Raw genomic sequence first — 24,906 nt, 5'->3', positions numbered from 1 at the left:
TAACAATAACAGATAATAATTTGTAACATGTTCCCTTCAACTTAGTGTTTTTGGCGGGATAGTTTTATCCCCAGAACATGTTTATTTCTTCTTATAAAGTTTGCAAAACAACCCCCTAGCCGTGTTCTATTCTAAAAATAATCTAGAAGAAGGGAAGAAATAAATGGGGGTGACAGGTGGCCACCATCCGTGGAGTGTTAGTGCACAATCCAATTCCAAAAATAAATAACCCATCCTTGGGTACAAAACATCTTTTTTTAATTACGCATATAAATGTCTTGTACATTTTTTTTCTAGTACTTCTTATAAATGATATATGCAAATAGCAAGCAAACATACATTGTTAGTAGTTCACAACTGTTTCGTTTTCTCGTGGCATTGTGGGTCATTTTGCAGTCATATCCTGGTTCACTAAGGAATATATCAGTGGGTAAAACATGGATTCACAATGAGTGCTTAAAACAGAAATTAACTTTGGAATGCTTTGCCGATAGTGCACAATGATGTGTCGATAACCTGGTGGTTCTCTTCCTGAAGAATAGAAAACGCTATTTTTTTGTTTGTTGTTAAATCTACGCATATCCATAGGTGCAACTAAAACTTTTGCCTTGCATTGTTTCAGCTGCAGTCATGCATGCTTCAGCTAATGGATTTTAGCCAAAAAGCCACTAAGTGCTGTCATTCCTTAAATACATTCTTTTCTACGCATACACAACGATGATTGAGTATTTGATATTCCTCCCTTGGAATTATAAAAATAAATTCACTCCCATGATACACAAAAAACGTGTAATTTGTTTCCTCCAAAAATCGTAATAGAAAACAGAAATTGTGTTGTTGTTGTTCAAAATCAGTTGGCATTCTTACTCGTTCTCTAAAAAGGTTAAATAAATAAAATAAAACTACCAATTTGAGATAAATATTTAATTTCAACTGCAAACACACAACTAACAAACAAGGTGCTGACATAAATTTCTGAATAATTCTTTCTTTCTTCTTGCACTTAGTTCATTATAGTAGGAATAAAAACTCTGCCTTTTACAAAATAATAAAAAATAAATGCACACTCTAAAATTATAAAAATAATAGTAATAAAAATTAATCAATTAACTCACGTTCATAAAACACGGAATAGTCTGTTTTATAATGAAGAAGCGTATGTTTTCAGAAAGGAAAGGTTNATATATATTGATATATCAATTTATTTATTTAGTGTTTTTTAGTAGTAAATAAATAAACTTTAATTTTATTAACATAAACTAATGCCATACAACAAAATAAAATATCTGGGAAAGCATTAAAACTGAAATCAAAATATGAATAATATGTAAAATTAAAATTAATTTATTATATTCATTCTTTCGGCGAACACATCTCTCACCCTCCGAGTGGCCAATGACCCAGCCGGTACATTTGGCGCATTGTCGTTTAACAGTTGTCTGCCCAATTTCGGTATCATTTCATGGCTCACCATCATGTTGATAGCTTTAAGATCTTTAGCAGGGCTTTTGGCGAAATAATAATTGAGAGGATTAGAATTTGGAGACAAGTACCTTTTATGCCCGCTGAGATAGATCGGAAGTGATTCAGACACTCTCTTCGGACAATTGACAGGTGTGCATTTCCTGGTGGGAATTGGAGATAAAACTAATCTGTCATTCTCACCCTGGTTTCTAAATTTCTTAGTCAATTCCTTGACCTTTTGGATATATATCTCATTATAGAATTTTATTATATCACCTTTTTCTTCCTGTTCGTCCGCATTATTGTTTGTTTTGAGCTCTTCTAAAGTTTTGTTAGGTCTGATCAACACATTCCGGTAGACATGAGATTTGGCTTGGGGTTGGTTACGGTAACATTTCATCATGTCCATAAAAGAAATTTCCCGAGAGACTATTTTGCATATAACATATATTGAGCACATTAACATTTGATCCAAATGACGATCTAACATAAGACTCACATTTTGAACTATTGTCTTTTCAAAGCAAGTCCATATTTTCATTCTCAAATCCGAATCGACTAGCCTTAATTGATTGCACATATCCTTCAGTCTTACAGAAGCCAAATAATAAAATTTTCGGAAGAAAAGCGCAATTGATCCAGTCCTCTTTGGCTTCACCCCTCTCTTCTCCACATTATGCACATTTTGTTCATTAGCCATCTTTAGTACTTTATTTGCCGGTTCCCATTCGTGAACTGTTTCACCGATTTGTCTCTTGTTCCGATTCGGTGAAAGAAATTTATCGGCCAAAGGTGCACCAGGAGAATGTACCAAATTAATTGATTTTCCGGCGAGAACATCGATTTTGAGTTCCAGGTTGTCATCATTTTCTCTGCCTTCTTCATTTGCCGACGATACAATCACATCTTCGGACGTCGGAATGGGCTGTGTCGACTCAATAAGGGCTGTCCAAAGTGGGGAATCCTTTTTCCAAGCCATACTTTCTAAAATTGTCTCCTCAATCACTTTGAGATGTCTGATGACGTCTCTCTTCAAAGAGTCTTCGTTCCTAACGACGACTTCAATAATTCTATAAAAGTGAAACGCATTTACATTTAAAACTTCTAAAATCCAAGGAAAATTTTTCTTCAATTCCATCGTGTAAGATATTATTTCAAAAGCACAGGCAAAAAGGGTGTTTATCACTATTTCTTGATTCAATAAACGTTCAGCGTCGTAGTCCGGCTTTTTTATTTCCTCAGCCAAAATTGAGTCCAAAAGTTTGTAAAACATTTTATTCACTAAACTGACAATATATTCATTTTCTTTTATATTAGACTTTAGTTCTTCATCTGAGTTCAGCCTGGTAAGACTTTTTACTAGTTTTAAAGACAGGCTGACAACAACTTCTTCCATCTTTGTTGTACATTTCAGCTGTTTGAGGTACTCTCCAGGTCCCAGAGGCCGACAAGAAAGAATATTTTTGAGAGTAGGACCTGGCTTCACAGATATCACTGAAGGCACCTCCCCATCAAAGGTAAAGTTCTTTTTAAAAGGCATTATTACATTATTAGATTTATCGGAAGACTTTCGCTTAGGATCCTTTTCATTTGAATTTAAAACTGAATCTGTCACTAGTTTGCCATTTGTTTGGTATCCTGTGAAGACTCTCTCATCAAAGCTCGAAGAACTCAGAACAAACTCTTCGTAATTCTTGTTAATAGACTTGAAGTTCTGGTCAAAATTGTTGATGTCCAAAACACCTGATAGCAAATCTGCATTCCCTTTCAGTATAGACTTATCAAAGAAAGCCTTCACTTGCTTACGCCAGCAATACTCTTTAACAGATTTCACATCAATCGGAATGCCATCATGAAGTTCACAAAGCCTGTCAATTATGCAAGGGACCTCTGAGATGTCATTGTACTTTGATTTGTACTGGATTTGAAAGCCTTCCTTGATTATGTCCTTTCGTCCAGACAAAACGGCATTCGCGTAGATAAAATCACAGCAACAAAGCAAAAGTGGGTACAGGTTTACAAGATCGTTTACGATGTTTGGAAAATTGGCCTTTACGCTAAGAAAAAGGCCCCAGGTGAATTCAAACACCCTGTTGATGCTCGGAAGCGGCTGACGCAATTTCTTTGACTTGTGATTCTTTGATTGTTCGCTCGATACTGTTTGGAACATGTCATAGAATATTGGTTGGAACTTTTTAAAGAGAATCACAGACACATTGAAGACTTGTTCTAATTTTATTATGTTTTCCCTTAATTCAGGCTGTAGATCTTGAACTGACACCCATTTTCGAATTTTAATAAAGAACTCTTGTAAATTAAGATCAATAGCACGTACGAGCCGATCCAGGCTCACTTGATTCCCCTGGATGACGACATGGCTTTTACTCACGCTCGGTGTCGTTGACGTCTTGCAGGAAATGTACAAAGCGCATCCAAGCCAGTGTAAAGGATTGCCATCTAAAACAATTGTGTCGTAGACTTTTTTAAATGTCTTCCAAGTCTCATTTGATGTGCCTTTGTCCAGATTCAGCGATTTGCAGAGGTCCTGAAAAGTAACAATTCTCAACAATTTGTATAAACATTTACAATCTATCATAAATTTACTATGTTTTTGTTAGTTTCTTTGGACTTGATTACTTAACATTATTTTATTCATCATTTCTAAAACTTTATTTTTTCTAAATTAATTAATATAATTTTTACTATGGTTTGTTCAAACATTCCCATTTTGTCTATTCCTTGCCCTAGCAACTAAAAATGCTGAAAAACTGAAACACATTTTCCCAAGTGGAGTTGTTTCAAATGTGTTTGACTGATTTGATTTTTGAATGAATGATTAGATTTGTTCAAAATTTTGTCAGTTTTCATCTTGAGATCAGTTGGGTGTTAAGCCTGTAGTTTGGTGGAGCCATAAAACCAAAATTTCTCGTAGGCCAAAGCAATAAGAATAAGCAGATTAAAATGATCAGAGATGACCAAATTATACAAAATTTGATCAGTTTTCTTCTTGAAATCTGTGAGATGATGAACACTTCTTATGATCACTTCTTATCTTCTGAGTACGCCCATTCTCACTCAGAAATTGATTCAAAATTAAATGTTTACCACGCAAAATCTGGATCATGAAGAACAAACCTATCTCTTTTAACTCTGGCAGTAACAACAAATACACTGTTTTCCCCCTCATTGTTCACTCTGGGCAGTGCCTAAACAATTTTTTTTAAATCGCAATTTTACTCAACATAAATTTATTATGGTGTTTTCTCTTCTTTTGCATAAACATTCTTTTCTTTCTTGAGCTTTTCCACCAGTTTTAATTTTTTGTTTTTAATTTTTCAACCAGCACTCAGCCCCTCCTCAGTCTTTATATTGTTTAAAGGAGATCTTACCCTCACTAAGAGTCTCTCTCAAGAAAGCAAAGAATATGGATTTCATAAAACAAACATGGTCTTATTGAAACCTTGTGCTATTAAGTCCCAAGTCCTAATCAAACTACATTTCTCGAGGCTCAAAAATAATTCTGACAAATTTTTTTCTGTTTGGTCGTTTTTAATAATTCATATTAAAATGTGGAAAATTTGGACACCACTGATTAGTATGAATGATCTTTAACTGAAATTATCATTGGAGTGAAACTAGGTTCACAGGCCACAAAATCCTAAATCTGTCAGTACAAAATTATTTAAAAAAAAGATAATTTTGTTCAGATTTCTTATGCAGATTGGTTATTGAGCCTGTTGTGCCACAAAAGCCGATTGATTGAAATACAAATGAGTAAAACCATCATCAGAAAGTTTGAGCAGGGCAATAAAATTTTCAATAAATTAGTCAAATTCCAATAAATTATTTCAACAATAAACCATCCCTAACCATCCACGATTATTGTTTAGGCCTCAGTCGAGAGTGAGCAAGAAGAAAAATGAAAAGTGTTTGTTGTTGTCTGACCATTCATACTAAACTGTGGTGTTAGGGTGAGGTTCCAAATGTTCACAGTTAAGTACGAATGATGAGAAAATCTTCAGAAGGTTCCAATAATAGTGCAAGAAACTAGAATATTTATTTTCATTAAATAGTCAAATTTCAATCTTCAATTCAACTGTTTAGGCCTCATTCGAGACTGAACAATAGCAAAAAATGTTTTTTGGTATTGTCCGGTCCTTCATACTAAATTGAGTGGGTGATGTACCAATTCTTCAGTTTAGTATGAATGAGAGCAAAACTTCTGCAGTGCAGTGCAAATCAGTTCCAGCAGTGCAAAAAAAGAAGTTACATTTCAATAAATTACTGTTTAGGCCTTACTCAAGACTGAACAATAGCAAAAAAAAAGTTTTTGGTCTTGTTTGGTCGTTCATACTAAATTGTGGTGTTGGGTGATGTACCAGTTCTTTAGTTTAGTATGAATGATGAGCAAAATTCAGCAGGTTCCAGTAGTGCAATAAGATCATGTCAGTTTAATTAAATTTGTTAATTTCAATAAATTACTGTTTAGGCCTCAGTCGAGAGGAACAATAGCTTAAAAACAGGTTTTTGTCTTGTCATGCCATTCATACTAAACTGTGGTATTTAGGGTGCAGTCCCTATTCTTCAGTTTAGTTCGAATGATGAGAAAACCTTCAGAAGGCTCCAATAGTGCAACAGACAAGGCTTTTTATTTTAATTAAATTAGTCAAATTTAAAAAAAATGACTTTTAGGCCTGTCGAGAGTGAAAAATGGTGAAAAATGAAAGGTGTTTGATCTTGACTGACCATTTCCCAATTCTTCAGATTAGTATGAATGGTGAGCAAATCTTTAGGTTCCAGCAGTTAAATTAAACTACGTTAATTTCATTAAATTAGTCAAATCTGATCAAAATATTGTTTAGGCCTCAATTGAGAGTGAACAGTGGTGAAAAAATAAAAGATTTGCTCGTCTGATCTCATACTAAACGGTGGTGTTGGGTGAGGTCCCAATCTTCAGTTTAGTATGAATGAAGAGCAAATCTTCAGAAGGTTCCGGCAATGCAATAAGATCATGTTAGTTTAATTAAATTAGTTACATTTCAATAAATTACTGTTTAGGCCTTAGTCGAAACTGAACAATAGCAAAAAAAATTGGTTTTTGGTCTTGTTTGGTCGTTCATACTAAATTGTGGTGTTGGGTGATGACCAATTCTTTAGTTTCGTACGAATGATGAGAAAATCTTCAAAAGGCTCCAATAGTAGAACAAGGCTTTTTATTTTAATTAAATTAGACAAATTTAAAAAAAATTATTGTTTAGGCCTCAGTTGAGAGTGAACAATGGTGAAAAATAAAAGATTTTTGGTCTAGTCTGATCTTTCATAGTAAACTGTGGTGTTGGGTGTTTTCAATTCTTCAGTTTAGTATGATTGATGAACAAATCTTTTGGTTACAGTAGTTCAGTGAGACCATGTTGTTTTCAATAAATTACAAAGTGATTTAGGCCTCGACCTAGAGTGAACTCAAAAAATGAAAGGTGTTACCTTCAGGGTTAAAAATACATTACAATTATGTTTCGTATGTTCATGTTAATTAAAATTCTTTATTCCGGTTTTGGGATGGTAAATTTATGTTAATAAGTGGAAAATATAACTTGCTCGTAGTTCCCCAATGCTTAGGGTTGCGAAAATCAATCGATTCTATGTGGTTTTATTTGGTTCTAAAAATAGTGCATTAAGTCTAAATTGATCAAACTTGGTCAATAACTTTGGGCAGAAGATAAAGGAACGTTGAAATTGACCGAAGAAAGGCAGACGCCCGGGAAAAGGGCGTTCGCGTCACCAGTCAACCAGAAACGCCTTTCCATCGGATTTATTTGCATAAAAGCGCTTGACAAATTACGAAAATGAGAGAATCGACTTGATCCTGATGGAGAAATGCGACCCGGGAAACGCCAGGCCAATATTAACGGACGTCCTGGGAAAAGGCGGGACTTTTCCGAATACGTTTTCCGGGTGGGAAATGAACTAAAAAACGGACCGTGAGCCCAGACCGGAAAAAAGGACAAAATGTTGAGATGAAAGTGAGAGGGTCGGCGTACCTGGTGGTTTTTCTGCAGCTTCCTTTCCGTCTCTTCGGAGAGGCCCATTTTAACACTACTTCCACTGGATCCTTGGCAGGTCTCTTCTGTTCCGACTGTCTCGTCCTCTCTGGGCAGTTCCTCTCTCCTTGGCTATGCTTCTTCCATCTACCAGAAAATGGAAAGGACTAGGAACTCAGGCCTACAAAGGAAAACTAGTCCGGACTTCGGGAGCGCGGGCTTTCCACGATCAACCGTCACAGAATGGTTATGCTTTTATCAGGGCTGGTCAGCGAAGAACGAGTGAGGGCGGGCGGACGAATTGGCCACGGGACGGGGAAAGGGTTCCACATGGAGCGCCACGTCCGCAACGCCTTTCCCTCCGAAAAATCTTCTCTCAACATAATTAGAATTAGTTGTTTTGTTAGAGTAATTAATTTACCTAACTATAGTCAAAGCAACCAAGGAGAACTAGGCGCTAGAAATAGTTTTTACTTTTCCACGAAATTTTAAATTTTTCCCGTGCATAATTAACCACATTTATCTTAAGTCTAAATTGATCAAAACTAGTCAATGACAGTGTAGATTGTAGATGTAGGAAAGATGTAGGACGTAGTGCACGATGAAATTGACCGAAGAAAGACGGACGACCGCGAAAAGGGCGTTCGCGTCCCCAGCCAACCAGAGAAACGCCTTTCCATCGGATTTATTTAAATAAAACCGTTGGTAAAATGTTTATATTTAAAAAAATCTTTTAAAAATGATAACGGTATTTATGGAGGGCCGTAAATACCCTGATCGAAACTTCGTTTTGGAGTCATCTGATAATTGATATGGTCTGGCTTTTATTGCTGGTATTGTCTGTCGTCTCTTCCTATCTGGGCTAGTCGTTCTGAGTCTTTTTGTATACACAGACTAGCTTTATAACCCGGGGTTAATAATAAAAAGTGTTATTTCTCTTTTTTTTTTAAATAATGACGCTCATTATTTGTTATATGTCCATTTTATAGTATGTAAACCCGCCCGGCACTAATAAAAACAAAGTATGAAAGTCTCATGGAAATGAATTCAGTAGTTTACGTTTTTACGATTAACAAACATACGAACATTCGATTTTATGCATAATTGTAGATATACATAATTTACATAATTAATCCAATTTACAAATATATTTAAATACAGAAATATACAATAAAAATGTAACAATATATAAAGTAAATCAGCAGTCTAACTATTAACTTGTCTCATTAAATCATAGATTTAGTTTCTGCGTCTCCTCTGATGACTTTTCGCATGCCTTTGTCCTAGGCTACATTTCCTTGTAGGAAGCGGTTATTTTAAATCCATTGTCTGATGGGTCCAGCGTTTGGTACGCCATAGAAGGGTTCAGGGCAGATAAGTCTCCTCATCAAACTTTCCTTGGCCAATTTATCGTAATTTTATTTTTCCCGATGTCTGAGGGCTCTAATGCAATCTAAACGCCTACGGACTTTACGAAGAAATTGTCCTCAATAAGTAGATGGTTATTCTTCTGTTAAAAATACTGTTAATCTCCGTGGTACGGTAGCCACGAATTCTAGTCTTCTGTTTATTTTCGTAAATACCAGCACCCTGAACCATATTCAGTTTTGGAGTCATCTGATACCAGATATGGGCTTTCATTGTCGGCTTTATCTGACGGTTTCGTTTCTTCATATCTGTGCTAGTCGGTCTGGGATAAAAAGGTGAGGCAAGACAGCAAAAGGCATCTTTAAATATTCTAAAACGTATGGCAGACCAAAATCGGAAGAAACCGCTAAATTACAACTTCAAGATAAACTAGCGACTCATGACTCATCAGCAGTCATGCTACTTCCTTTTCTATGACGTTTGGTTCATTCGTTAAAATTTTTAAAGGTTTCAAATAGCGAATTAGCTTTCGATTAAACGGGTCTCTGGTGAAATAAATAAACAAATAAAAATTCTTGGAGTCAATAACTGAGAATTGATGAAAATGGTGAAAATCGTATAAGCGGCGCATACCATAGCTCATAGGTAGCGCGTAGGTTTCCACCATCACACATTGTAAACCTTCTCGCTAAGATCTTGTTTTGTTGGAATGCTAGGATATCCTAGACTTTCGTGTTTAAACTCAACAGGCGCAAATTTACACTAGGGATTATTATGGTTTTATTCGAAAGACCCTAAACTCGGAAAATGATCTCATTAGAAAACATAGACCAGTTGGCTGAAGAGTTGGAAAAACAAGAGTTGCAAGTAAGGGAGTACTGCTTAATATTTACTGCTGTTTTCCAGTTGTATAGATTTCTTAAGTTTGTTTTTTCAGGCACAGGGAGGAGTATCAACACCTCAACTTTACGGACAACTACTTGCTATTTATTTATACCAATTTGATTTGTAAGTGTAAAGTATAGTCATGTAACTTATCATACTTGCCTTGTTATTATGATGTTTGTTTTTCTAACTCTTTTTGTTGATGATGCAGTCATGTCAGATAACTGTTCATACAAAAGAACCACTGTGTGATTAATTATCGCAGTAATTAGGGTTTTCTGGTCATCCTGGTCTGCTTGCCTTAACTGTTTTGGTTACAGCATTTCACCATCTTCATAGTTAGACTGGTGCAATTTGATGTTTGTTGTGGGGAGAACGCAATGGTGAAATTCTAGTCCAAAATCCTCCATTACAAATGCTCCTTTCTATGTGTCCAGTCGTACCCTTCACCATGATCTCACCATCCCTTATAATTCTCACTCCATCAAATGAAGATACAACAAATGCCACTCCTCGCTCACAGGTCATCTCAATCCCTTAGTAAGCCAATTTCCTTCTTCCACACTTCCCGATACTCCACACAGCCAACTGACACATCGATGACCTCGTGATCTTAACGATCTTAAGTTTTTCGATCATCCTAGTCTGCCTACCTCCCTGTTTTGGTCGATTGTTTCATAGAGTTGAACAGCTCTACATAATACTGTAGATTGCACAATATACCAATATTGGTCGCGTAAGGCCGTAAAGAGGCCATCCCCTTTTAACCTTAACCTTCGGTAGGTCATATGGAACTTCTTGAGTTCAATACTTTTGACCACATCTAACTAGTGATTTCATTTATTTGTGATAGAATTCTATGAGGTGTGAACATGTGAATTTGTATTATTGGATCATCCTTGTCTTGTTGAATAGTATGAGTTATAAGCAGGGTGAGGGAAGACAACAAGCTCAGCACTAAAAATGGCAAAATGCTAAAAGTCATCTGACTGACAAGAAGCAAGGGTTCACACCAAAATTATCTGGAACTAAAGGCTTTATTGACATTCAGCCTATGAAACACGTGTTTGATAGGCTAAAACATCAATTATATTCTCATTGTCTTGTTGAGCTCAAACATCTCATAATTTGGTCATAGTAGTTTGGCCATTTCTGATCATCCTGGACTGCCTATTCAATTGTTTTGTTAGATATGTCAAGGCATTTACCATCGTTAATGCTAAGTTTTTCCAGTTTGATGATTACTGTGATGAAACACAAGATGGCAAACACATAAATGCATTTGGTAGGCTATAAAATTAATTATAATCTCTCCTTCCAACTGAGCTCAGGATAAATCTCACAGTTTTGCTGTAGATCGGTCACTAGATGTTGAAATTGGCACACCGAAACAACCAAAACAGTGAAAAGAATGACCAAAATACAGTTTCATCTTCTTTCAAATGTAAATTTTTTTTTACAATTGTCATTGTAGTTTGTTCATTCCTAATCATCCTGGTGTGCATCTTGCTTCTTTTTGGTCTAACAGCAGGTATGTTTAAACATTTTACGTTCATTTGTGGTGGTTTTGTTCAATTTGGTTAAAACTCCAAAATTGCTAGATAGAAAAGATTGACCAACTATGGATTCATTTTCTGCAGGCCTCAAGAAAAATCTCATAATTTTAGTAGTCCTTTCTGACCATCTTGACCTTCAGGTCTTATTCTTGTTCATAGCTTTTTTAAAATTTTTTTGTTTATTTATTTTTTTGTTTGTCAGCCGAGTTTTGGCATTTTACACTTATTATGATCTTTTGAAGAGGATAAATAAAGAAAACTGTTCGGCACGTCATATCGGTAACTTTTGGAGCACACTAGAACTACTAATAATCTTCAACAAATATTAATTTTTATAACTAGTTCATTCGATTAGCCTCCGGGGAAACGATAAATTCAGGAATGGCACATCAAGGTTTCAGCTGGTACAAATTTAGGCTCTGGCATTTCAGTATCTTCAGTCTGGTGTTTTTTGTTCTCTTACCACCCTGCGTATACTACTGATGAACAGAGATCATTAGTGGCGCCCAGTGTGCTCCTTTTGGAGGATTCCAGTCAGGATGTTGGATAGTGTGTAAGGCCTTCATTGTAGTTCTTTATCGGCCAATTTTTATATTTTGTTATTGTAAGAACCTTCTTTTTTATTGCTCTAAATTTATCTTATGTGCAAATACTTTCTGCTATCTTCCACAATCATTTGTTATATGAAAGCTCTATTATTATAAACTGAATAAAACGGTATTATTAGCCATATGCATAGAGCAGAGCTTTCTTGTTCTCTGCACTTGGGCTTGGATTGAAGTTAAAACTATGCAGTTTTGCTGTGAAACCTCCATGACCACCTATAAAGTACGATGTGTGGATGGTCTACATCTATAAAGTGGTTTTTACTCTGTATTTTGGCACTAGGATAGATGTGTCTTCCTTTTGTACTCACGGTCCATTGCGGTTGCCAATCCTTCATGCACTATTGTTATTGGGTGGTTAACTATGATTAATTTTCCATAGTGCTTCTTGAGCCTTTCAAGTTCATAGACATTTGGGCTGCCATGTTGCTTGATAACCTTGTGTTTATGAGCAATTCACTTCTTCATGCTTTCCAAACTTTTTGGCAACTCTAATTTTTATATATCTACACCACATAAAGACTGCTGCTACCACAGAATGGATCCGCTAAACTGCTTGCTTGCCTAAATTTAGTATTGAAGAATTTCACCTTACTCAGTAGTGGATTTGTTGAATTTGATTAAAAATAGTAAGTATAGACAGAAAAGATTGACCAGAAATGATCGAACAACAGATTCATCTTCCTTTAGACTCAAAAATAAACCTTAAATGATGAAATCGCAGTAGTAAATGCTTTCTGAAATGCCAGACATGTTACATATAACAGCAATATTGGTTTTTCTGTTTTTCTCAATATTAATTTGTTCATACCTTTAGATGCAATGCCAAATTTTTATGGAAAAGGATACCACAAAATATAAAATCACAGAATACCGAATTGGGCCACATTTGGAATGTGGGTAAGGCGATGTGGCAGAGGGAACTCCCTGCAGTGTACACAGCCCTTAGTAGTACGTCATGGACGGATAATGTCAAACCGATTATGGTCGGCTTGAAAGGTGAGCATTGGCTCTTGTGTTAATTAAAACGTGCTGAATTGGTTTTGTTTTTGCAGACAAAGTTAGAGAAAAATGCATCGGGTTGGTGTGCAAAGCGTATTCCTCTCTTAATCTTGAAATGTTGTCTCTTCTTCTCGGCATGACGACTCAAGAAGCCATCGAACTGGCTAAAAAGAATGGTTGGAACATTGAGGACAATATCATTTTCCCGGTTCAACAGACCAGCATCCCCGTAAACATTACATCGACAGAACAACAATTGCATAAATTAACAAACTTTGTCTCATTTTTGGAAAATTGAGTTGATTTTAAAACCAAAAAGTTTATGTAAGTTTTTGTGATTATATGTTTATTTCCGCTTAATTTAATTAATATATCTTGGTAATGTCAATCCCTTACATCTAACATTGATTTGATATGAAATATGTGTAGTTTTTTAAATACATTTTCATGTGTATCTGTTCATTGTTCATGTGTCCAGTATGTTAAAATACTGATTTAAGTGAGGAGGTTGTGTAAGCCTATGTAAAAATTGAATTAAACAGAACGGACTATCCTCATCATATCAAATGGCCTGTCAGATGTTTCATCTTCTCGCCATCTTCATTGCTGGGTTTGTCATTTCTTGAATCGTGATTTGTGCCAAAATGCTTGTTACAGACCAAATGAAAATTTATGGAAACGACCGAACTACTGATTCACCATCCCCATCAACAAAAACAGACTAGAATCTTGACATTCATTAAAGCAATCACGATTTAACAAATTAAATAGAAATAAAATATATTATTTTTAGAAATTATTTTGTGCGTTTTTTTTATTTTTTTAAATTCAAGATCAAATATATAGATATATATCAAAAATATAGATCTTGTAGCATATCATGCACATAAAATCCTGTAACAACCAGTGACCACTGAATGCGCACACAATTTCAAATGTGTGGTGATTAGTGACCGTTAATCGATAATTATTCAGAAATCATGAGATGCGGTCTGGTGTGATGTAGGTTTCAGAAATAGTAGTAGTAGTAGAAATACTTTGATTGAATGTAAAAAAAAAAATATATTTTACATTGTATAAATTCACTTTTTTCCACATCCTAAATGTGGAATGTTAAATGTAAACAATGTTTGTAAATCCCAGGCCCTGAAGATAATCTCAATAAAGATCGAAACGTTGGCACGATAAACAAAATGTTTTTCTGAAACCTACATCACACCAGACCGCATCTCACGATTTCTGAATAACTATTTCAAATATTTTAAAATCAAATTATAAACCTAGAATTTAGCTAGTTTCAAATTAATAATAACACTTTTAATAGCACAAAACTTATTAGTTCTTTATGTGAGTATTTACTTCCTCTGCAACTAGCCGGTGTCATAGGAACACTTGGGACATAACGGCGTATCCAGTTCAAGTGAGGACATATATATGTATAAACACCAGCGGTCGTTGTGCATTTAAATTCAATTTTTTTAAAGGCTAATGGATCACAAGAATCGACAAGGTAAACGATGTGAGCTATGCCTACGGCTTTGTCGTCGCATACTAGGGCACTTCCCGAATCGCCCAGGCAGATCCCACTGCCTGACTTTTCGTGCAGGCATATCAACCTTTTATTCTGAAAACTAGAATTCAGTTTATGTTAGCATACTTTGGCCAATTTGAAAAAAAATTGACGATCGACTTACGATGGCCAGCATTTGCAACCTCTGTCACCGTGACTAGCGGTGACTCTAAGCTTTTGTAATTGCGCCACGAGTTTCTGGCCGACTTCCGGTACCCCCCATCCTGCTGCTAAACATGACCTGTTGTACTTAGTGTCACCTTGTGGCCACATGTCATCTGACAACTTCACTATGCCGATTCTTTCATTCAATTTAAAAGGAGTAACCTGGAAAATACATAATTGTTAAAGTTAATCATGGTGATAAATCATTTGGTTGCATGTTAGTTCATAATACAAAATTAAAAGTCTTATACATAAGTTTTTTACTAAGATTTGACTATAACAATACTATAGATATACTGAATTTAAAATTATACATCTTTAACATGCCTTTATGTACTTATATACCTCAATCAATGCCAGATCGTACTGAGATATTTTTCCTTTTTCATAATAGTCATGTTTATGTATGCTTAGAGCATATCGCTTTTGTGTTAAGTTATCATATTTTTTGTCACTACCAGCAAAAATCTATAACAAGACAGGTAAGTTTTTTTTACTATGGGCATAGATAATATAACAACTGACCTTAACATCAGTACCGATAGGTGATATGCAATGAGCTGCTGTCAGAATCCAAGATTCGCTGATAATAGCACCACTACAAATGCCTGTTGAACTTATCAGCTTGACAACATACGGCATTTCTTCAATTTGAGCATTTTCACCGTCGGCGATCCGGGGCTGAAGGTTATGAGCTGCTGTATCAAAACGATAGTTTAAAGTACCTAATTGGAAACCAACACCAGTTATAAACAATGCGTATAACAATTTCATTAACATTATCTCCCAACATATGTCAATCTGTTAACGTGTTAATCAAAATATTGTTAAATGCTTACTTGATAACTATTCTACTTTGTTCAATGTGAAGGTGAAAAACATCAGTTCACTGGCTAGTTTTAGAAAATTAATGTAAAATTAATCCACCATGTACTTGTAATATCACCAATTAATGTACCTGACAAGAGAAATTGATGTTTTTAAAATTTAACAAAACTAGTAATTTTTGATGTATTTATGGCTATGATGCACCATATTGTGCTATTGAAAAAAAAAAATTAACACTTAATTGTTGGTGGATCTTTCCCCATCCAAAGAATAGTAGCAAAGGAACAGAAATAACTTTTATGTACAATTATAAAAAAGGGTTTTAATTTAAAATTCAGAAACAGCAAAAAAAGGAATTGTGGCTCTGCTGTGATTTAGCACAAAAAAAAAAAAAAAAAATCACTTAATGCATTTATAGCTGCCTGACTCTTTGAAAATTGGTAAATCTGGATATGTTTTATTTTATTTTTATTTACTTAATTGCACAGAGTTGGATTGAATAGATATCAGCTTGGAAGATCGAACCAGCCAAAGTGGCATTGCTAGGGTGTATGGAGCCCCTTTACCACTACATTCTGGGCCTCATCTTTGGTATGTACCATATTAGGTCTTTTTCCTGAACTTGGGGCTGCCTTTCTTCCAAAGATCCTGTGTATGTAGTACTGCAGTCTATTAATAGGTTTAATGTTTGGGTCTCTGCAGCCTCTTTGCAAAATTTGTTACCTTTTTTCTAAATCTCGCCTGGAGTTTTTTGGATTGTTTGTGCCCAGTGAGAGAATTCGTTGATAGTGCAAAGACCTATACCACAACCTGTCAGTAGTGTTGCAGCCCCTTTCTTGCAATACTCTTGTATATTCCGGGACCCAGTAGAGTGTGACTTCAATGAAATTAGTCAACACCTATTTTCTGATAAGAAATCACGTCGTCCACACTGGCCTAAAGTTTTAGACCTTGATGTATTCCGATTGGTGAGATTCCATTCAAAAATATTTCGTTAGCTCAACTTAATAAAACAAAATATTCCAACATTTCCTACAAACCAACGCCTGAAGAAGTATGAAAGAGCAAGGGCCTAGATGACAGAGTGGATGTTGAGGTGTTAACAAAGCCACCAATGGACCATTGTACAAGACTTTCACGCCAAGAAACTTGATTTAACAATTTTTTTTTACTTAGCATTATTTTATTTTATTTTTAATGTTGAATTGTAAGGATTAACCAGTCAGTCTCTTCTGATTATGTAGTTTAGGGAAAAAAGTTCCCTTATAAATGCATATTTTGTACATACTTAATTTTTCAACAAAAGATTTAGAACGAACAGGAACAGTATTTAACTGGCTTGACAAGAAACAGGAAAATTAATGTTGAGGAAGTATGTGCGAAGTGTTTATGGCTGGGTGAGAACACTTTTGTGGATATGTCTTCATTGTTAAACGGCGTTATAAACTCACGAAGGACTCGCGGGGTCGGCTTTCTTCGCAAGAGTATAAATCACATCAGATTTGGTCATCCGTTCAAGACACTGGTTTGCAAAACGGCCCTGTGTTCGTGCTCGTCGTGTTTCTAACCAATTATAGATAAAATGGACAGCTAATGGCCCAAGACAAATTTCAACAACGGAGCTTCTGGGCGATTTCGCCCCGGCACATTATCACCCAAAACTCGTTAAGGGTTCTCATAAAAATAGATCGGTTCCAATTCAAGATTTGTAGTTGTGACTTGCGGTCACTTTATCGTTCTTCTCTGATACAGGAGAAACCTGTTGGCATACCAATAGACAAGGGACATCCGGTCTGGTACACAAATGGCAAAAGTCTACAATTGAGAGATCTGATTTCTGAACAGTGAATACAAACATAAACATAGCTATATTTTCAGTTAGTCGCGCCGCCACCAAAGCACCGAACCCGAACATCATAAACTCAAATGTGGTTCTAAATTCCAAAACTTCTGGATCCCAGGTTATACAGTTGTAGGGAGTGGGAATTTTGGTTGTCCGATTTGAAGGAGCTTCAACTTGCAAGTAACCCCGATCGAGCCCTATAAGCAGTCAGTATCGAAACAAATACGAAAAGTAAAGTTTTGAATGATGTAATTTGCGGCATGGAACCATAGCTAGAGAACTAAAGCTTGTACGGAACGGTAGAAAAAACTGTGTTTGTATCCTGAACAACCATAATTCCAAAATTGTGAAAAAATTGATCAGTTTTGGAGATAAGCGATGATCGATGAACCCAAGCTTTAACATCTCTGATAATTTTGGAGTGCACCCTCGCTGCTTTGGTCTGTGAGATGACTTAGCATTTCGCTATTTTAAGTGCTGGGCTTGTCTTCCCTCACCCTGCTTATAACCCTTAATAAATAGCCTTTCAAGACAAGGACGATAATACAAATTTACAGGTTCACAGCTCTTAGAATTCAACAAATAAATGACATCACTATTTAAATGTGGTCAAGACGATTGAACTCAAGAAGTCCGGATTGGAATTGAAATATTGGAAGTTCCATTTCTAAAGCTATCCTTGACTACAGCTTACGCTGGACATCCCTCCGATGATAGATAGGATCACGCATGTCCCAAGAGCCTGCTCCTCAACAGCACTTATCAATTTTTCGCAATCCATCGAAATGAAAACGAAACGAAAAGGTAAGCAAAAAGCAAAGAACGGCGTTAAACAATAGTGAGCGTTTGATGTCACGTGGTTGACAGTTGAAGTCGAAGTAACAATTCGGCCGAATAGGACTGGAAAATCCAACTTTATTTGGATCGGAAAGTGCTTCCGCCGTACACGGCCCAACACGACCGAAAGAATAGGTTCTAATGGACGCATGCTCATTCGTTTCTTCGCTTTTGGATCATCCGATCCTATTCGGCCGTGCAACGGAGGGTTTTGGACTGGAAGGATTGAATTCGATAGAAGTTGCATACTTTGGTTGAACCCCATATTTATAAGTCATGTCGTTATGAGTAATGTCTTATTCTGAATGAATAATATCTGTAGTGAAGTTCTAAATCAAGAAAAACACACTAGCAATACTGCATTTGTTGCACTAGTATATTTATAGATATAAATTATACCAAAAAAAAACCACATGGTAATAAGGGTGTAACAATAAACAGGAGTAACAAATATATGCATAATAATAAATATCATAATATCATCAAAGACTAAAACTGTCAATTAGTGACAGAATTGAACTATATTTATCACATTACGTGTAGTTATTGAGTAGGTAAATTACCATGCTTTATACGCCTGTGGTTCAAGTAGACTGATGATGAGTAGGTACCCATGGATTATGGATTTGGAGAGGCCCCCATTTGCCTAAAAAAATTTTTTGAGTTCTCTTTGCATTGCCTCCATAATTCAGTTCATGTGATCTCCGTGTGGTCTGGCCTAGCCAACCCGAAACTCCTGGCGCAGCCACGCAACAAGCCGCAAGAGTTTATTTTGGCTTGAAGTTGTGGATAGTTTGGCATGTTTAAAACTCATACAGTTTTATTAGTATAGCATATAGCTGTATTTATTAGAGTTTTTTTTTGATACGGTCATCACTGTTTCCTTTTGGGCTAAGGAAATAGAACTCGTATTGCGTTTTGCTCTTGTCTACAAGGTTATTTATATGCTTGACTAAATTTAATTCTGAGGCGTATGTAGGTTACCGTCTCAGACCAAGTAAAAGTTTCGTTCGGGCATTATTTTATGGGTAAGCAAGGGCCTAAGTTTAATGAAAAGAATGTAACTCGTTTTGGATTACTAATTTTTAATTTAATTAATTGTAGTAACTGCTCTCTGGCTGCGGGAGTACCGCAGGGCAGTGTGCTCGGACCAATCCTCTACATCCTTTATACTGCAGATATTCCCACTAAACCTACCACCATACTTGCATCCTTCGCCGATGATACAGCTGTACTATCCTCCAATTCCGATCCTGCGGTTGCTTCGGAAGATCTCAGGAATATATCTCATGCATAGCAGATTGGTGTAGACAATGGAAAATGAAGATAAACGAAAGCAAGAGTGTCCATGTCACATTTACACTCCGAAGCAAACCTCCTATCACGATATACTACAACAACGTTCCTATCCCCAAATCCGACTGCGTTCGCTACCTTGGGTTCCACCTAGACTCACGACTAACGTGGAATCAACATACACGACTGACACGACAAAACCTAAACAGACGGTATGGTCTACTGCACAGACTTATAGGACGACAGTCTAAACTATCGACAAAAAACAAACTTACAATTTACAAAACACTACTACAACCGATTTGGACGTACGGAATAGAACTGTGGGGAACCGCTAAACCTTCCAATATCCAACGTCTCCAATCCTTTCAATCTAAAGTCCTCAGATCCATTGTAAATGCTCCTTATTATGTCTCAAATGCTACCCTCCACAACGACCTTCAAATTCCTTATATCCAAAAATTTATTCTCCAAAAATTTACCAAGTTTCACAAAAACTCTCCCACCATCCAAATAGTCTTGCCCAAGCCCTGTCCGATAGAACCCATCCCTACAACCCCATAAGGCGTCTTAAGAGGAAATGGCCCCGCGACCTCCTTTCCGAGTAAACTGTAAAAAAACAAAACATAAACAAAGTGAAGAGGGAGGATAACATTGATTATTTTCTCTCCTCAATGTAAATAGTTGTACATAAGTTCATGTATCCGCAAATTACATATTGTAAATAATAATTACAGATTGTAATAAAAATAAATAATAATAAAAAAAAATTTATAACTGGTGCAGAAACGCTTTATTCATTCCAGCTCCGTATTAATGTTGGTAATCGCACTTACCCTCAAGGAGGATCGGTAGTGCGCAATAACATTTAGGTGTAGGAGAGCAGAAAAATATGTGTCGGGCCCAGAATTGAGCCGTGAGGAACGCCAGGTTTAATAATGAAAAAAAGAAGAAAGAGAGTGGGAGCAACCCAAAAAGTCTATTTGCAAGCATGTGTACACAATGTTAATTAAATAATTGGGAAATCATATTCATTTTTCTGTAAATAATGCCATCATGCAATAGGTGTCGAAGCCTTTATTCCATATCTAGGAGGACAAGAGCAGTTTTTTTTTGTGTTGAAACTTGAATGACATGGTCTATTACCCTAGCAAGCTGACCTACTATGCTGTAGCCAGGAAGTAAGGCGAATTTTTGCTCTTCCTTGATAGTAAGTTGAGCAGCTAGGTGCATTTCTATTCTTCTAGGTATTACCTTTTCCAAGATCTTACCGGATGCGCTGAGTAGATTAATAGCCCTATAGTTCGATGGAAGTTCACACGGCTTGCAAGGTTTTGTAACATATATCATACAATTTTCAGCAATTAGAGGGATTATTTACTATTGATTTGGGTACGAAAGGCTCTTTGTAGATCACATTGTGTCCTTTATTTATTCTTAGATTATACAAACGAAATTTAAAATGATTTTTTATGACCTAATAATAGTTTGAACGTTAATAAAGATAGAATTCTCGTTTTCATTATGAGCCATAAATTGTGTGAATAAGTGAATGTTGCAAAATTGCACACTGAGCCATTCCAGTTGAAAACCAACCGGAGGAGTCCTTTCACTTATGCTAATCAATGCACGCTTATATTTGTGTTAAGATTAATAAATAATGGTAAACGCGATGGACAAAGGGTCTAGGATATTGTCTCCTTTTGTCCTTGCTAGATGTATGTAAATACTTACCTGATTATCGGACTTGCTCCAGTTTTTCAATTGAAAAACATCATATTGCTTAATGATTAGCAATGGGGATATGAAAAATGTACTGTTAAAAATAAAAAGAGTCTGCTGTTTAGGTCCAATCATGCTGATAAGTGATAGGGCTGTGGTATTTTCGTTTGACTAGAAATATTTTCATTAAATCTCGTGTTAAGGTATATAGGATGATGAACCTATAACATAAACGGTCCCTATCTTTATTTGCCTATCCTCGCTTGTCTGGTGTGTTATATGAAGTATTTATCCATCATCTGTGGTAATATCATGTCTAGCTTCACTCTGCTTATATCTCTGACCAAGCGCTGTAGGCTGAGCAGTATCGAGAAAAAGAACGAAAAATCAAAAAGGTTAATGATAGGATTTGCGACATGGAACCATAGTGTGAGAACTAAAGCATATGCGGAACGGTATCTACAATTGGGTCTATATCCTGAACTATCTATAACTCCAAAATCGGAACAATTTGATCAGGTCTGGAGAATAGCGATGAGAGATGAACCTGCAGGTTTATCATCTTTGATCATTTTGGTGTCCCCCCTGCTTTGGTGTGTCAGATGACTTTTAGCATTTCACCATTTTTAGTGCTGGGCATGTAGCCTTCACTCACCCTGCTTATACTAATCAGCCTTTCAAGACAAGGATGACCCGATAATATAAATTCACAGGTCACAGCTCGTAGAATTCAATCACAAATAAATGAAATCACTATTTAAATGTGGTCAAGACGATTGAACTCAAGAAGTTCCGGATGACCTACCCAAGGATAAGGTTAAAAGTAGACGGCCTCTTTACGGCTTTACGAGACAAATATAGGTATGTTGTACAAAATCCAGTACTACAATATTTAGAGCTGTTCAACTCTACGAAACAAAATACCAAAACAGGGAGATTAAGCAGACTAGGATGATCGAAAAACCTTTGCGACAATTAATCGTACAAATGGTTCTATTGTATGTATAGTTAGATAATTGTGGATATCTTCTATACAGCTGTATATATACTGTAGACATCTTCAGATGAAGTATACCTGAATTACTATGATCGGTCGGATGAGCTTACAGGAACGGTGCAAGTATGTTAAGGTACAAATCTATGCTTTACACTTACAATTCAAATGAAATTCAAAATTAAATAAGTCTGCAAGAAGATTAGACTATACTTGATGTTACAGTCTACAAAACATATTTCAACATTTCGCAATCTTGAGATTCACCACACCAAATTGAGCGTAATTAACATTGAAGATGATGCATCTGACAGTCCAAAACTGGATAGGCAAACCAGGATGATCATAAATGACCAAACTATTATGACAATATTGTGAGATTTATCCTGTGTCTACAATAAGATGAATCTGTAGTTTGCCCATTCCTGTCGTTGCTTTGATCTGTCAGATGATTTTCAGCATTTCGTAATTTTTAGTGGTGGACTTGTTTTCTTTTCTCACCCTGCTAAAATCCCTTATTAATCAGTCAGTCAAGTCCAGGATGATCCGATACTACGAATTCGCAGGTCTATCACCTCAGAAATTTCAACCACAATTTGAAATGTGGTCAAGACGAATGAACTCAAGAGGTTCCTACTCAAGGTTAAAGTTTAAAGGAGACGATCTCTGTACGACCTTACGCAGCCAATATTCGTTTGTTGTGCAATCTCCAGTATTATCTAGAGCCAGACGTTTTATCTAGTACAAAAGCTTTTTTACTGACTGGGATTTTCAATGTTGAGAAGAGCTATATATGAAATGAAAAACTCTTTATACTTGTATAAAATTTATTGGCATGGTTTACTAAACCGTCTGTCAGAGGTATTTTAAATGATTTATCCTAAAAGGATATAATTCAGCAACTTTTGCTCGTTTCTTTTTGTGCTTGGAAAATGAGAGTCTGCGTGTCAATAATCGACCCAAGATGGAGATTGGGGGGAATGGAGTAATTGTATTTGTGTGTTAGTGTTATTTTGTAACTTATTATGAAAACAACTGTAATATGTTTTGATGGATGAGTAGGTAGTAAAGCATGTTTAGGTAAGTAAGGTAGTAAAAAGCATCGTTTGTTGAGCGTCGTTTTTAATTGTTTGTGTGGATTCCAAGTTAGTCTTCTATCAAATGTAAGTCCTGAATAGTTAACTTCGTCGGATTGAGGAACAGGTTCATTGTATAAGTATATGGTGGGACAAGTTTCACGGCGGAGTGTAAAGGTGATAAGTTGTGACTGAGGGGTTATTTTCCAAAGATTGCTCCATTTTTCATTTGTTGATATGTGGTTTTCTAACATAAGTGAAGCTTGTGTAGAAGAGGGTTGACTTGTTAATATGGCGATGTCATCTGCGTATGTCGCGGTAAATGTATTCTCATTTGTGGGCATATCAGAAGTAATTGTGTACAACAGCGGACCGAGTATTGACCCTTGTGACACACCTGCAAACACTTCTTCCATCTCAGAAATCTCCGTACCCTGATTTACTGATGTACCCTGATCCGTACCCTGATAATCTCTCTTCATTGTATAATAATCCCTTATGCCACACTTTGTCGAAGGTCTGAGAAACATCTAGAAACAGCTCAGTAACGTATAGTTTCTGTTCGAGACATGAAATAATGAAATCTGTAAATCTGCGAAGTTGATGAGTAGTAAAATGATGGGTTTGAAAGCCAAATTGATGGTATTGTTTGTAATGCTAAAATCATAAAATAACTCTTAATTGCCATGGAAACTCAAGAACATACTACCATATAGATAACTCGGACTCTACCTGACAAACGACTGACGTGGAACCCCCATACACGATTTAAGCGCACGGACTGTAACATACGATTTTCCATGCTTAAACGACTACTCGTCAGACGATCATAACTCTCACTAACAAACAAAAGAAAAATTTACATTGCTCTCCCGGCCCCCGTTTGGACATATGGACTTGAATTTTACGGGACTGCTAAGCCTTCCAACCTCAATGGAATCCAATTCCTTCAATCCAAAATCCTGAGAACAATATTCAACGCCTCTTTCTATGTATCCAATCAACTTTAGTGACAGGGAGTTTTGTGGTGCTGTTTGACTAAATTGGTGACCCCGACGTGAGCTCACCAATCACTAATATTCAACGACCTCAGACTCGTCAGCCCTACCAGGTCTCAAACATCACTAATAATCAACGACACCAGACTCGTCAGCACGACGAGCTATCACTAATGGAACACCGTCGCCGACAGCAAGAGTACGCGCAGCATTAGCCTGATCTCGCCTTCTAAACAGCCGACTTGGTTATAATCGCCAAACGCTGCCCTCGGCTAATTGCTGCACTCCATACCTTCGGCCTCTGTGGCGTCAACCGACTCACGGCCCTCCGGAACTCAGCCAACGGTTTACTCTGTCACACACCACAACCAAAGGCGCCACTCGCACGGTCTCGGTCTCATACCTTCGTCACAGCTTCTCTCAACACAACACCGGCCCTTGTCAGGGCTAGAAAACTCCCAGTCACTAAACTGGTGACCCCGACGTGTTCTGACATCAAATGTTTTAAGGTCTTTTTTATTTTTCCTTTTACACACTTCCTGCGAGGAGCGCTTAGCGTCGGTGTTTCCACCGGACCACTATACAGCCCCCCCAATATCCCAATATCGTCGTCGGGGAACCGAACAGGAAGATGCACTCGGCGACCAGAACGGATAGTT

General features: G+C 36.6%; 3 protein-coding genes across 7 annotated transcripts; 1 reads left to right on the top strand and 2 right to left on the bottom strand.

Annotated features, from left to right (window-relative positions):
* Positions 1-1,328: 1,328 nt before the first annotated feature.
* Positions 1,329-7,807, bottom strand: LOC106666807 (retinoblastoma-like protein 2). The gene is made up of 2 exons (XM_014394269.2): positions 7,503-7,807; positions 1,329-4,009 (listed from the first exon to the last, which is right to left on the bottom strand). Exons 1-2 carry the CDS (start codon positions 7,548-7,550, stop codon positions 1,340-1,342), a joined length of 2,718 nt encoding a protein of 905 aa, XP_014249755.1. The 5' UTR covers positions 7,551-7,807; the 3' UTR covers positions 1,329-1,339.
* Positions 7,808-9,363: 1,556 nt separating this feature from the next.
* Positions 9,364-13,717, top strand: LOC106666828 (COP9 signalosome complex subunit 8). Of its 2 annotated transcripts, XM_014394305.2 has the most exons (5): positions 9,364-9,737; positions 9,808-9,878; positions 12,734-12,915; positions 12,972-13,242; positions 13,576-13,717. In XM_014394305.2, exons 1-4 carry the CDS (start codon positions 9,678-9,680, stop codon positions 13,214-13,216), a joined length of 558 nt encoding a protein of 185 aa, XP_014249791.1. In that variant the 5' UTR covers positions 9,364-9,677; the 3' UTR covers positions 13,217-13,242; positions 13,576-13,717. The 2 variants fall into 2 exon arrangements, with proteins under 2 accessions (XP_014249791.1, XP_024083345.1); XM_024227577.1 differs by lacking the exon at positions 13,576-13,717 and having other exon boundaries at positions 12,972-13,485.
* A 440-nt stretch (positions 13,718-14,157) lies between these two features.
* On the bottom strand, positions 14,158-15,663 carry LOC106666696 (trypsin V-B-like). 4 transcript variants are annotated; one of them, XM_014394054.2, is made up of 5 exons: positions 15,493-15,663; positions 15,179-15,378; positions 14,981-15,121; positions 14,613-14,815; positions 14,158-14,549 (listed from the first exon to the last, which is right to left on the bottom strand). In XM_014394054.2, exons 2-5 carry the CDS (start codon positions 15,293-15,295, stop codon positions 14,216-14,218), a joined length of 795 nt encoding a protein of 264 aa, XP_014249540.1. In that variant the 5' UTR covers positions 15,296-15,378; positions 15,493-15,663; the 3' UTR covers positions 14,158-14,215. The 4 variants fall into 4 exon arrangements, with proteins under 4 accessions (XP_014249540.1, XP_014249538.1, XP_014249539.1 ...); XM_014394052.2 differs by lacking the exon at positions 15,493-15,663 and having other exon boundaries at positions 15,179-15,478; XM_014394053.2 differs by lacking the exon at positions 15,493-15,663 and having other exon boundaries at positions 14,999-15,121; positions 15,179-15,476.
* Positions 15,664-24,906: the final 9,243 nt, after the last annotated feature.

Source organism: Cimex lectularius, unplaced genomic scaffold, assembly GCF_000648675.2.
Source record: "Cimex lectularius strain Harlan isolate CLEC.00 unplaced genomic scaffold, Clec_2.1 scaffold223, whole genome shotgun sequence".
Lineage (NCBI taxonomy): Eukaryota > Metazoa > Arthropoda > Insecta > Hemiptera > Cimicidae > Cimex > Cimex lectularius.
This window is presented reverse-complemented; position numbering and strand designations above follow the sequence as displayed.